The sequence below is a fragment of the Drosophila novamexicana genome, unplaced genomic scaffold (assembly GCF_003285875.2).
Source record: "Drosophila novamexicana strain 15010-1031.04,08,12 unplaced genomic scaffold, DnovRS2.1 tig00000960-arrow-arrow-pilon, whole genome shotgun sequence".
Lineage (NCBI taxonomy): Eukaryota > Metazoa > Arthropoda > Insecta > Diptera > Drosophilidae > Drosophila > Drosophila novamexicana.
Genome location: NW_020824833.1, coordinates 514,590 through 529,306, shown reverse-complemented (window position 1 = coordinate 529,306; position 14,717 = coordinate 514,590). Strand labels below are relative to the sequence as shown.

At 41.4% G+C, this 14,717-nt stretch overlaps 1 protein-coding gene across 1 annotated transcript; it reads right to left on the bottom strand.

Moving 5' to 3' along the window:
- Positions 1-1,531: 1,531 nt before the first annotated feature.
- On the bottom strand, positions 1,532-14,452 carry LOC115765273 (rapamycin-insensitive companion of mTOR). Its single transcript, XM_030708763.1, has 12 exons — positions 14,051-14,452; positions 11,046-11,256; positions 10,435-10,980; positions 10,218-10,371; positions 8,743-9,630; positions 8,490-8,678; positions 8,206-8,414; positions 7,356-8,147; positions 7,170-7,294; positions 6,683-6,921; positions 5,972-6,615; positions 1,532-4,652 (listed from the first exon to the last, which is right to left on the bottom strand). The coding sequence occupies exons 1-12, from the start codon at positions 14,115-14,117 to the stop codon at positions 2,819-2,821; spliced, it is 5,898 nt and encodes a 1,965-aa protein (XP_030564623.1). The 5' UTR covers positions 14,118-14,452; the 3' UTR covers positions 1,532-2,818.
- Between the last annotated feature and the right edge of the window lie 265 nt (positions 14,453-14,717).

Sequence of the window (14,717 nt, the reverse complement as noted above, 5' to 3'; positions counted from 1 at the left end):
AGATAACCCTTGAATCCAGACATCTGTTATCTTTCTGTACTGTTTGTAGCCAAATAGTGGCGGTAGTTATGTATCAGGCCTCGAGTTTTACGACCCACTACTGATATAGGTGCTACCCGCAAAACGTTTATTTTCAATCTGTTATTAATTGAGATTCTTATTTCCAAGTATGTGCCTAATAGTAGTAGCTTAACAGTTACTTGCCCGTACAGTTGTGTCAGCGCCACCGCACTGTCTGAGCACAACCACTAATGAGACCAATTAAAGGTGTCTCGCAGTCATCAACCAATATGCAATTGATGTCAGCAGGTAGAGGTACCTGGTTGTGTTTTTAAATTTAGGCGCTAAAAGCATATCGGTGACTCCGACTGACTGGAGAAGCGGATTCGGAAAGCAGCGGATGCTTTATAACTATGGTTATCTGCATTAGTCTTACACACATTTGAAGATGTAATTTCCAGGCTCTATGACTGCGTCAGCGTCATCTAAGTCTAGTCCAAAATCAGCTAAGCAGAAGAAAACATTGATATACCTCGTGATAGTGGACGCGTCTGACACATGTTGAGTCAATCTGGATCTATCGGGTTCCTCTTGCTGCGAAGTGAGCTTGACGGCTGTGTCGCTTCGGCCAGAGCATCCGACTTGCAGTTCTTAATGACTGCCAAGTTAGAGCCAAAATTAAGCTCGCCATTAGTGGTTCGAGTGAATCCTTATTCATAATTATCACTGCCGGATTTGCAGGGTTCCTCGTATCCTCCGCCCTCAACAACAGTTATGGATAAGTTGGTTCGGGCTGTACCACTACATCATAATGAGAAACGCTCCGGCCGAGTCCCCTAATACGAGTTTAGGTCCTTGCAGAGAGAGTGGTTGTGCCAAGCTCCGCCTCCAACAGTTCGAAGCAACGGATAACCAAGGCCATTTTCGCACAATTTCATTTCTGTTTAGGGATACTTTTGTTCTGCTCATTTGTATACCCTTAACTCATTGAAAATGAATCAATAGTACAATGGTTTTGTGGAAATGTATGTAACAGACAGAAGGTAGGATATTATATATTCTAACCCAACATCAATATTCAAGCCGATCTAACCATGAATGTCTGTCTGTCCGTCCGTTCGTGTGAGGAGGGAAGAGGCCTGTTAAGCCTGGACTCAAGCTCGCAAAAGCCCGCATAAATCCGATTTTGAGGCCGGACCTCATTGTGACTGTTTTGTGGCCCAGGGGCAGGAAAAAAGGCACGGAAAAATGTTTTCTTTTCACCATTCGTATTCTTAAATTGTAGTTCGTTTTCGGGTCAAGTTAAAAATATAACACGCGTCCTTCTCTATTGCTGAGGTTTATTACCGAATGAGTTGTTAAAAAACTAAAATCGCATCGGAACGAGACGGATATACGGATATATACATACATACATTTATGAGAAAATGAATAGACACATGTGTGTTAAAGCCAATCTAATTGTATTAAAATTTTTCAATTTGTTGAGGATGTATGTATTTTTTTTTTTTTATTTGGAAGCTTTTATTTAAATACAGTTTATATGCCTTTACAATCTTGCATTAAATGTAACTGTTCAGGAAATTTCGTATTATTTGCGGTGGTTTTGATGTTCCTTTTGGGTTATCTGTTTCTATTCACTTACAGAGGGTAATATAATTTTATCACGAAGTGTGTAACGCATACAATGAAACTTCACTGAACCCATAACATATGTATACATATTCCTGATCAGCATCAACAGCTAGCCACGACCATTTATCAGATTCTATGGAGATTTCTCAGCTTAAAAGCTATCGTTATGAAAGTTTATATAGGTTCGACTTTCTTTGCATACTGTACATAGATCGTAAACTGCTGAAGCAGACCACTCTATCATATAGCCATGGAAATAATCGGTGAAAATTAAGTTCTTGTGTGATCATTGTTATTTTTTTTATAGATATTTTGACCGTACTTAGAATTTAAGAGCTTCACTTAAGCAATCTTGTCAACTTCGGTCAACTCTTTCATTTGTCAAAGTTGTTTAATTCACACTTGGCATTAACAAGCTTTACTATGCTCCTTATACTACATCTTATGAACATCGGACAGTTATGAAAAAAATTGTTGTTTTTTTTTTTGAGATATTTTAAAGAAACTTGGCATTTATAAACTATTTATACAGGATGCTCTCTCGAATAACAAACTTTTGTATAAAAAATTGTTTAATTGTTCACCATATCTTAATAAAACTCAGAAATGATCAGTTTCACTATTCTGATATATTTGTTATACCTCAAATATATCTACAATACGTCAGGCTACTATATCATATAATTTCAACAGGAACGATCGGGCAGTAATAAACTTTCTAACCCAAAGATAAGGTATTGGTATTGTATCATCGGCGTTCCGAACTAGCCGATATTTCCTGTTTTTTTTAGTCATTATACAAATAAAATGTATACATTATTTTTTGGATTATGTTTCACACTTAACGGTAATACATTTTATTAAAAGAAAATATTTATCAATAATATTAATTGTAACTGTAAAATCTACAGAAAATAGTAATTTTTATTTTATTTATATTATGGGCTTATGTATATTTAGATGTGTGTATTCTCTTTATTTGTTGTGATTGTACATATATATGTATATATTCTATATGCACAAGTTACATAAATCGCTCAGCGAATGCAAAGAAAACTGTGGACAACTTAACGCGATAAGCTTAAAAACTTCAGCCATAGAAGAGAAGCCGAATAACTTGCAGGGTAGACAGTCTCAGTCAGGCATGGCTATCTCTTACAGCTTTTCACAGTCACCTTTTATTTTACAAGGCTTCCCGTTTAGGTGCTGACCAATTGATAGTACCATTTCCGCTTCTGCCACCATCAAGCAATGCCTCAGATTTTGAGCTCTGTAGGCGCTTTTCGCAGTAGAGACTGCCCACAGGTTTTGCTATGGAGGCTGCCAAGCTCTTGGTCACATTGGAGTAAAGTACCGCGGCACCATCAGTCAACACAGGTGACACAGGCGCATCCGCGCTTATTTGCCGCATTAGCAATGAAACCGGGTTCGGTCCTTGATCCGCCTTTATTGCTGTCGTTCGATTTCGATTCGTGATAGGAAATTTATTCTTCGTACAACTCAGATCTAGCTCCAGCGTATAAAAACGTCCACGCGTGTACTGACGATTTTCGTTTTCAAGATTGCTGCATGCCGTGCTGGATATGGGTGCTGGCACAGTTGACGATGTTGTCGACGACGGCGGTGGTGGCTGTTGACTAATAGTGCCAATGCTGCTGCGATTGCTGTGGGCTGCAAGAACGGCAGTATTTGCGGTCGTTACACTACTGGCCTGGGTGCCGGCACCACTTCCATCACAGACATCTTCGCCAATATCTTCGTCACTGTACATAGCATCCTCTGTTGAGTCGGTAATCTGCAGTTCATTGTGTGTGGTCGCCGGCACCGTTCTAGGTTGTGACGCTGAGTAACCTTGCACTAGAGTCTTATTGGACCCTAGACGCGGAGATTGATCCATTAGTAGATTTTCCCAGCTGGTCTCATAAACGCTGGCAAGTTGGGCCGTTTGCTTAGGCTTCAGCTGTGCTTTGTGAGATAGCAACGTTGAATTTGATGGCGGTGGCGCTGCTGCTGTTGTTGTCGTTGTTAATGTTGATGTTGAAGCTGTTGATGTTGTTGAGGTTGTTAACAATAATGTTGAGGCAACGGAAGTATGTGATGATTTCTGTATATCGTTGGCGGGCTGCTTACGAGCGCTGATAATAAGCTGCGGCTCCACATAGAACGTATCGAAGTTAAGGTCTAGAAAAAGTTCCTGCAGAAAGCGGCGCGCACTCATGCGATAGCTACTGCGCCCCAACGTCTTGCAAGATTCCGAGTATAGGCAAATGTCTTGAAAAGCATGGGGATGCTTCTGTTTCAGTTCTAGCAATGCCATTTTCGACTGTTTTGCACTAACCGGATTAGCTAAACGCTGCACATTGTACAGTATAGAAGCGGTTAACTTATCTGGGAGACTCTCTTCACTCAATATGCTCTCGGGCGAGTGGAAGCTCATATCCGCAAGCTGTATGGAACCACCGCTAGTTTTGCCAGTATTCTTACGGGCCAATGCGGGGCCAGCTTGCATACCAGCGGCAACCAATGTCGCTGATGCGCTGCTATAAAGTTCACAGGGTGCCATTTGGCCGCCAAGGCCGTTGGTGCTGTTGGTATCTTGTGCCGACGCTTGCGCTTGCAGTCGTTGCTGACGACGTGAGCGTGTACAATAAAGGCACTGGCTACGTGCATGTTTGGCGCCAAATTGCCATTTGGACGGCCGTCGACTGGCCGATGACGAGACATCAGAAAGCGAGGATATTACCGATGACTCGTCGCCGCCCTCGTTGTTGACGGAATCGTTAAGAAACGTTAAGAACTGCGGCCGCCCGCTCAATAAATTAAGGCCCATTAAATCCTGATCAATAATATCACATGAGACATAAGTACGGCTTAAATTCCGCGAGGGAAACAAATCGAGTGCATTTTTCGGCAAGCAGATACCTGTATAGCACGGACCTTGTAGATCATTTGGTGGCAGAAACTTGGGCGTATTCAGTGAAGGTAATGGCACCTGCAGTTCTTCTGATGAGAGACGTCTGAAAAATATTAAAAAGTTACAACATTAAAAAATATATTTTAATTAAAGCACTACATCACTCTACCCTGGGCCTTCTTACGAACCATAAACAGGTAAAACCCGGAATTGCTTCTACCCACCGCCTAATTGCTGTCTGAATCAGCGCTAGTTTATTTTAAAATTTGAATTCTTAAAATTATTTATATGAAATATAAAATTGCATAAAAATTGAAGACTAGCGAGGGCTAATCAATTTGAAAATGAGTTGCTTAAAAAGCCCATTAAATGTTACAGCTTATAGCCGGGATGACCTTCGCTTCACGTTTCTGATAATGAATGAGAAGCTTTATTGAATGTATAGCTTATTTTGCGATCAACTTTGTTTATTTCCGTTTCTTCAATATAACGCCAGACACATGGCTTAATGTATAGCAATGGAATGGCAGTAAAAACTGAGTTTTTATGATAGTAAATAACTTTACTATGATGTAGTGACTTACAATGAGTTTAACATAGTAAAGCCGGTGAAAATACCTTTTGGCAACCAAAAAAAGCATCTCCCCTACTTTGCCCATACGAAACGAAACATCTCCGATTTCATATGCCGGCTATTGCTTGTTCTTCCCGTTCCATGGACCAGTTTTAAAATTTTTAACTATAACGATATATCGAAGACATCAAAGTGTTTGCTGGACATATCGCAAAACATGGATGTCACAAGACGATATATTCCAAAATAAGTAAAAGTTCTCTAGTCGGGTGTGCCCGGCATGCAAATATTTTGAACGCGTTCGCTGCTCTAGCTTAAGCAAAGATATATACTCGATTAGTGTATACCTTAAGAGCAATCTGGGAGAGCAATCGAGAGAGACAGAGCAATATCGTCGTTCTATAATTTGTTTTGTTCGCACTTCAGGACATTTTCCGTGATCACCAGGAAAGTTAAAGATTTTATAAGTACGATACTCCCTTGGGGATAGCAGAGTAGCGTTCTACTTCTATGATCCAAACTCATTTATTCTAAATCAAGAAATTTGTAACTTGACATAGTATAAGCCATGTTCTTCAGAAAGAACAAGTCTATCATAAATTATCATAAATATAGCTTTTGGATAAAGAGAGAGAGAGAGAGAGAGAGAGAGAGAGAGAGAGAGAGAGAGAGAGAGAGAGAGAGAGAGAGAGAGAGAGCGAGAGAGAAAGGGAGAGACAGAGACAGAGGGGCATAGAAACAAACAGATATACAGACCGACTAGTTCACATCGTTCGCTGTTCACCGATTATATATATATATATATCTTAAACAAATACCTTAACATTTAGTTTCGAGTCTGCACTTACGTGAACACATTAAGCATTGTCTGTCGATCCAAACTGCGCACTTTAATCCGGCGGTTGGATTCGCCCCAGGAATATTTTCGTGGGTGGACCTCACCACGATCAACAATGTCGATAAAGTCGTATAGTTCCGCAGCCGACTCTGAGAACACCGGACGACTCCGAGCACGCAAAGAGCGCAGCTTTGCGTAGCCCTCCATAGCCAGCGGACTAAGCGCTTGCGGTAGAAAACTGGTACCCAACAATGATGTGCGACGCAACAATTTCGCGGCTTGCAGTGTCGGTAGCTCCAGCAGATTGGACATACTTGGTATGGGACTCAGTGGAAATTGCTGAAAATCACCCACGTTGATAGCACCTGCAGCAGCGGATGCAACAGCTGTTCTTCCAGTTACCGACTCACAACTGCTAACGCCCGAGGTATTAGAGTCCGTGCAAGAATTGTAGCGAATACGATGCTGATAATGCATTGGACAGAATCCAACACCTGGCGCACTAGTTCCGCCACCTAGTAGGCTAAATACATCCGTTGTCTTGGATTCGGACAGAGAGCGCTGATGTTTACCCTGACGCACATTGCTTCCTTCTGGAAGCGTTTTTGATTTCGCTGCTACTCCGCCAATGGGAAGCGGCCGACTGAACTGAAGCTACCATATGAATGAAAGTTAACTCTTAGATTTGTGTAGTTGGTGAGTTATTAATATGACGACATACCTCTTCGACAGTGGTCCGGGCGCTGTCCGTGGTCGTCGTTGTAGTGGTGTTTACATCCTGCAGATTCCAACAACTCCCTGTATCATAGGATGCATCGATTTGATCCTCAATACCCGTGTAGTTATACGGCGGCATATCCTCATAGTGATGACGCACCGGAGTATATTGATTTGAAATCCAATCCTCTGGCTGATGAACGGGCCACATTGTGTTCCGATCATGACGCACACTGAGCCAATCTATAAACATAATATATCCATCAATATTTGCCGTCTTTTGCTATTTTCTGCTTGCGTTATAACAGAGACTGTCTGTCTCTCTCATTTTCTTTCTTTCTTGCACTTATATGTATATTTAAATTTCTATATATAGTCATAATATCTTCAACTACATCCAGATCACCTTCCACCTAAATTCGATACGACATACATATGTATGTATTGCAGTAAAATTGTACAAAGATGATGTATATACACCAAAAACTTACTTAGCTTGAAAAGCAAGTTGGCACCTGCCTGAGTTCCTGCTATTAGGCCCAATGCACTAAAGCATGTCGCGCGCACCGAGTACACTTCGCACTTGGTCACCATCAGTATGAGCTTTTCATAGAGCCTGCAAAATTTATAGTTACAATGTTATTATGTTCCAAAAATGTAAATGTATATTGTCTCACCTGGCGCCCAGCTCTACAAAGTATTCAATGCCATTGGAGTGCGTTGAGGTATGACTTAGAGCCCAAATAGCCGCTTTTAGCTCAAGGCATTCGGCATCGTCGTTGCACTTACCGCGCGTAAACACCTCGACTAACTGGGGGAGATCGGCATGTTTTCGAAGAGCTGTCATGCCCTGAGTGGTCTGCGCCATTTGGCCATAAAGGTGCGGCGCTATATTGGGCGGAACTAACTGTGCTCTTTGATTGCAATTGCGCCTGGAGTAGTAGCCATCCTCGTTGCGCACGTGTAGCGTTAGACTGGAGTGTGTCTCCGCCTCGACGAGCAGCACATAGCGCTTGTTGTACCCATTGCGCCAATACTTGATCTCATCCTCGATGTGAGCTTTGCTGCTATTCAGACCGCGCGATAGAGAGTAAAAACGTGACATAAGCAGACGCCCCACATCGCCCAATTGCTTAAGATTTGGCCACAGACTAACGATCTCCTCCAGATAGTATTTGTCATGGCAAGCCTCCTCTAGCACATCCATAGCGGCTAGTACAACACTGCGGTCCGAGTCCTTGGTTTGCTGTATGATTAGTGGTAGGCCCCAAATTTCAAAGTTGGGCAAACGTGCACGAAGCAGTACAGCCAGGAATTGAGTGGCATACAGTCGACCACTACGTGTCTTGGCAAGCGTAAGGGCTTTTTCTAGCACTTGTCGCGGCAACTTTTCATGACTGTAGTTTAAGCCAGAGACAATCAGTTTTACATAGCAAACATGATCAGTATGACGCACCAGCGTAATCAGACTAATAGAGAGAATAGAATGAATAAAGTTTACTAGGGACCTGGGACAATGTCACTCACTATTCGAATACGGTTGTGTTTTTAAGCACTTCAATACCCTTGTTGTTGCGACACATCCGTCCAATATAGAGAAAATATTGCTGGCACATTGTGTTGTTCATATGCTGTGGACTAAACAGGCAATCATGGGCACGACTTGATGTGGTCACTGCCAGCAGATGTTGGCTTATGTCCGAGAAATAGTCCGTTATGTAGCGCATGCATTCCAGCTTCATTGCAAACAAAAGAAAAAAAATATATACATGCATAAGAAAAAGGTAAGACTATATTCAAAAATATATTACCTCGCTACTGCTTAGCAGCACATCAATTAGATCGAGGCCAGCGCTTACATACGCTGGCATTGTGTGGCCCGGAACAAGATCTTGATGTGAAAAACGGTTGTTACTTGGTTTAAAGAAGTCCACTAAACGTTTAAGGAATTTATTTAGGAATTTTCCCGGCGTATAGTCAAGCTTGCGTATTAAATTTGACTGGGACAAAGACATGAAAAGAAGGGTTAAAAAAATATGGCAATGTCAATTGTTCAATGCTTACTCTCAGTATTGTGATGATCACCTCCCAGTCCCAGGCGTTTGCATCGGCCTGGGTTAACACATGTGATTCGTGCAGCAGTCGATTGAAGGCACGAAAATTATCGAGGTTAAATACCTGCGGTAGAAACTTACGTTTCAGTCTAAAGCTGGAACGCAGAGAATTTGATGCCTGTGAATTAGACTCATCGCTGGAGGAAACTGAATCCAATCGCTGTCTATCCAGCGTTCCTGTGCCTCTATAAGAAGCTGAAAAGGACGACGAGGACGCGACGGCTACTGCAGCGGCCGCTGCTCCAGCTGTATCCTGCAGCTGCAAAGCACTAGTTTGTTCCTGTGCATTGATGTTACGCCGAAAGAGGCGTGTTTGTAAAAGCGCACCACCTTGTACAATGCTATCAAGAAATAAACTACACGATGCCGGCCTCTGGCGCAACATCTTCTGATAATTTTGCAGAGCTGCCACGGCTGCATTGGCTTGTTGATTGCCTTGCGTGGCATGTCCAACGAGCGTGGGTAACGCTGGACTAGTGCTAAAAATATCCGCTGGCAAATGTGTATGCATTAGCTGCACTATTTTGCCAATTAAAACTGTGGCGCGCACCGACACAAATTGATCACTGGCAACGGCGACTTCGACCAGAGCATTGAGCAGTCCTGTTTCAAGAAAACAGTAAAGAAGCAGCGCTAAGTGCTGTTCCACCACATTGGGAGCACGTGCTGCCAAACTGGGTAATATAGAACGTCCCTCAGCGGAGACAAACCCATTGCTTAGCAGCCAAGAGTCTTGGAAATCTGACGGATCCACCGTTTGCAACGCCACGTCATAATCATCCGTCCAGCTAGGTTGTGGAACCGATAAAAGCTCGTAAAGCAAGTCCAATATTGCTTTCTGCCGGCATCAAAATGGAGGGAGAAAGACGCACAAAGACAATTAGTTAGTTATTATATAAATACACATAAAAAACGAAATTTTATGTTTGGTTTACAAAATAAAATTGTTATTTTACGGTTTTGCGAACAGGAAATGGGGGCATCTTTTAAGTTATAATATATGCACGATGGGATGAGTTTATATAGTAATATCGGTCTGTGTAGTCCCTCAGTTATAAACAAAGTCGAAGCACTATATTGTATGCTCAAAAAGTTTCAAGTTAGCAAACAGTTCCATATTTGCAATATTGTATAGTTACTGAAGTGAAGTTTATGAGCAACGTTAATAATTTTTTTATTTGATAGGTATATATTAAATTTAAAGATCTTTTTACAGTAGTAATTAAATGAACTGTACAAGAGAAGAAAATGTAGTTCATTTTCTTCGAATCTCTTTCTTTAATAATTAGTTATTTTGTCTAAAATGACAGCATTTCTAAGACAGCATTGAAAGTTGACAAACTCTTGTCGAAGAACAAATAAAGCAAATGATTCAATACACTTAGACTGCCAAAATAGATATATACAAGCAATTTCTCTACTTACTCTGACTTCAATTTGATTTAAATATAAAGCATCAACTATTGCTTTTAAACCCGAAGGTTTGCTTGGATCACAGAATTCGAGTGTGCCTGTCCAACTGCGTAGAACGGAAAGTAAAGCTAGGCGGCAACTGGTATAACGCAGCTCCCGTGCGTCCCTGCAATGGGTAAATCAATAAATAAGAGATGATAACAAAAGGCAATAACTTCGCTTTACTTACTTGTTTTTATCCATTACGCCTAGTCCATAGGTGAAATCACAATAAGGTGCCGCTAGGCAGTCAAGTCGAACCCCACAAATATTTCGCGTCTGCGGCCACTCGAGAAGATAGAGCAGCACACCACAGAGACTTTCGGCGATGCGTGGATTGTGGCACTCAAGCACATTTCGCGTAATGGATGAAACGCCACCGCACACGATCAGCAGCGCCGGATTGAGCACTGCAAACTCAGCAAGCGTCGCAAGGCAGGCACGAAGAAGATTGTCGCTCTCCTCAATGCCGCTGTCGGCCAGCGACACGAGACATCTGACGACTACTGGACTTATGTCTTCAGGCGCTATGGCCAGCATTTTACGTACCAACTTAAGCGCCTGCACGCGTTCATCGTCGTTCTTTAGCATCAAATCAATGGACCGACATAAAAGATGCTGAAGCTGCAGCGCATTGAACGCTCTGATATCCTTTGGCGTGGTCAGCGTATAGCGGATAGTGCGGAGCGCAGCCGCACGTACCTGCGTAAAGGTGTGCACCAGTGAGGCACTTAGACTGCAGATACAAATATTATTAGTTTGGAATAACTCTTACGATTCCTTGCAGCACGCGTAACTTACCAGTAAAGGAGTTCCTCTGTGCTGAAGCGTAGGTTGTTGTGCGGCGAGCCCGTGGTAGCCGCTAGGCAAAGCGAGGCCAGAGCATTGAGCAGAAACAAACGCTTCGTATCCCGCGTCTCCTCCACACAAAGCATGGCATAGATGTCATAGGCATTTTCAGCCGCCGATTTCTTTGGATCCAATCGATAGAAATCCTCCGGATCTTGTGAAACTAAAAACGCAATAAGTCAACAGACGTTATTAAAAATATTGTGAGGAGAGACAGATGAGAAGGGATCTGACGAAAGCTGATATCTGCTAGGGACGAACGCTCACAAAGCCAAAAGCTGGACAACAAACTGGAATATCCCAACTAATTGGGCCAAATCTGCACGTGTCACGTTCACGCTACGCCCCGATAGCTGCGTGGAATCGCGCATCAATGGGGGGATGATTGCACATACTAGCGTTCTCTATTAGCTGGATCGCAAGATCGTCTGTAGAGCTCACATCGCAGCCAACAGAGCTAAATGCTTGAATAGGCTCAAATAACTTGCTGCTTATCTGTACAAAGGCGCTACTTAATCGGCTGAGGCTATCTAATTCTCGCAACTGACGCTACGGAACGTGATCTTCGCCTCACAACGGTCGGAGACCAAATGTTTTTGCTGTTTTTGCTGCAGCTACGCCGACAAGCTGCTGGGGCATTCCAATACGGTCGCCAGAATTCTGGCTGACACCATCTCTGAAAGGCGCCTAAGCGTCCTCCTATGCGGGCGATTTATTTGAGCATAAGTTGGTAAAGTTCCAGTAAACAATTAACGATAAATTAAAAATAAAAACGTCCATGGTTCGATTTACAATGCGAATCAATGCCTCTCCATAAGGATCGGTTTGTTAACTTGTTTTTCTATATCCATGAGCCAGGCTTAGGCTCGATCTTGGGTTCGTTAATTTTTTTTTACCAGTTTTCAATGGAAAAATTTAATTTATACTTTGGCAAAATCCACAGGAATACATTCATGCATCTATGCATTCACCACGAAGCATTCCTAACCCATTACCGGCTCATTGTCCCTGTTGCACCACAATCGGCAATCGAAGTAAACAATGGATAAGAAAATCACTGCCGCTCTCTATGCTTATATTATGTGTTTTTTTTCCTTCTTAATAAAACGAAAATATATCATTAGTCCGACGCCCAGTCACCTAAGCCACACAAGCTAATAATTGTCACGTTTGAAACGCATTGTTTTTGATGCTCTTCATACAAACTTTGACACCAGCTTTCTTCAAATTAGGGGTCAAATTTCCACTGCTTTTAGCGCTCGGAATGTCCATTCAGTTAGTCAATGAGTGATTCAGTCAATCGGGGCAAACTTTTATATTTATACAGCTAATTATTGAAATATTTTAATGGACATCGGATTACTCTATTATATAAACTTTAAGAACAATCATAAATTAAATTTGTGCGGTCAATTCAAACCGAAATTGATTCGGTGCACCGAAGACACGCGTTCTTCGAAAAATTGTATTTTGGAATGTTCAGGATAGTGGGGCAAGAAGCCTTTATTAGAACGCTGAACCGTTTGAATGTTTCAAACATTAAAAGCATCCGTGATAGGTCTGCCACAATATGGAAGTTATGGCCATGTTATGGGGATTGCAATGTTGTTACAGAAAGTATTGCTGCTTTCTATGCCTCTGGAAGAGTCGAGCTCGCTATGCGTGTGATCAAGGATGGACTGGTCAAAACAAGAAGTACATACTTCATAATGTTTCAAACGTAGATTACATGATATTAACACAGCTGTCTTAAATATGAAAGCGCCTTTGGCAGCGCATTGATTGGAAAGAAATTTTACTCTATTTCCGACAATTTCCTGGATATTTTTTAGGAAACCAAAGTTCGGACTGTACTGGAATCGTTCTAAATTTGATGAAAATAAAATTACAAAAAAACTAGTCACTAAAAATAAATTTCCTGCACGCCCACTTAGACTTTTTGTCGACCAACTTGGATGAGCACGTAGAATGATTCTACCAACAACTAAAATATATGGAATTCCAATTATTTTATGACCGTATATCTATAGCTTGGCAGGCCAGGTCTCGTTCAAACTACTGAAAAACGAATCTATTATAAGTATTACATGGAATAAATTGATGAAAGCAAAGTAAATTCTCACATAAGCGATTTAAAAGTCCTCGCTGTCATTGCATGTGCCGGCAAACGAAGCCTGCTCCCTAAAACCTGCCCATCCAAATCAGGGCTGCTATCAGGATTTTTGATTTTTGAGCGTTATGCATTAAAAGGTCGTACAAACAATTGTACATTCCACTCAACTCACGGCTATCGAAGGGAAATTGCTCCACGAGTGAAACTAATCAGCGCTGTTGCTGTCATCAGGTTGGGCTGCCGGCGCACGTGAAATTATTAAGTGTCATAGCAGTTGTTTGTCTCGTTGCAAGCAAGCAAGCAAACCAACTGTACTTGGAAAATAAATGAACAACAAATGTGAATGTTGCTGTTGGTTTTATATTGTTGTTAGCTTGCTGCGTCATCGTTGGGGCGCTCTATGTTAGCGACGTGACGTCTATTAATAGACAACAAACATGAAGTAAAAATTTGGTCAAACAAAACATAGACAAGCACATAGGCACATATAAAAATATAACAACCCATTTCTGACAGCGACATCACCCAGAGGTGAGTGACGGATATATTCAAGATATATATTGCCAGGCGGATGCTGCAACATTGATTCGGTTATGCGCAATCGACTTTGCCTGCCTTTTTAACCACATAGTATATGTGTTTATTGGGTAAGCCCGCAGTAGCTGTTGACTAGACTTGCTTACCGCTTACTGTTATTTAGCACGTCACAGCCTTGCCACAGTTAGTAGCAATTATAATATCAGTTCTATTTAGTATGTATTATGCACTTAAGTTTACATAGGTAGTAGCGATGCTACTTGAGGCATATGTTAATTAACATTTATCATAGCTGCACATAATATACCTTTAATGCGTAATTGTAGTTTGCTTCTTTTTTTGCCAAAACGCCAACTGGAATGTAGAGAGGCCATTTCTCAGGGCAACGGCGAAGATGGCGGCGGTTGCAGCGCCCATTCACCAATACCAAACCAAATAAAAAAGACCACACGAGTAAATGAAAATATATTTCTATGAATGTTACTTAGGGTGCCTCTGTTTACTTTCTACATTTTATGGCACTCTTGTTTGCACTGTTGTTGATATTGATAGCGATGTTAAGCTACAGCTGGTCAAAATGCTCATTTTTAGGCGTTTAGAATCACTTTTATATATATATTTGGTATTCACTTTTTTTATTTTATATCATGCACTATGGCTTTTATTTATATCAATACTTTATTTGCACAGAACCAAGCGCAAAATTGATTAGCGGATGCGTTTCTTTTTTTTTTTTTTTTTTTTGATAAAATGAGCAGAACTACTTGCAATCGATATCTGACAGGGCTACAAAGAGATAACCCAAATGTATTTATGCAGCCCTTCGTGACTAAGAAAATTTAAGTATTTGGCAGCACTTATCATATTATCGGTCAAGCAATATCCAACAAATTCAAAGCAAATAGTTAATGCTATTAAAATCCTGTTTCACAAACATATTAAAATGCTTCAATATTAAACTTATTTGCACAAAT

What these genes read in the sequence shown, in the direction of transcription:
- LOC115765273 (XM_030708763.1), bottom strand. Translation starts at nt 14,117, where the DNA reads ATGGCCTCTCTACATTCCAGTTGGCGTTTTGGCAAAAAAAGAAGCAAA. An exon ending in TGCTGCTAAGCAGTAGCGAG is followed by an intron (nt 8,415 to 8,489) that starts GTAATATATTTT and finishes TTTGCAATGAAG; the next exon opens with CTGGAATGCATGCGCTACAT. An exon ending in TTTGTAGAGCTGGGCGCCAG is followed by an intron (nt 7,295 to 7,355) that starts GTGAGACAATAT and finishes TAAATTTTGCAG; the next exon opens with GCTCTATGAAAAGCTCATAC.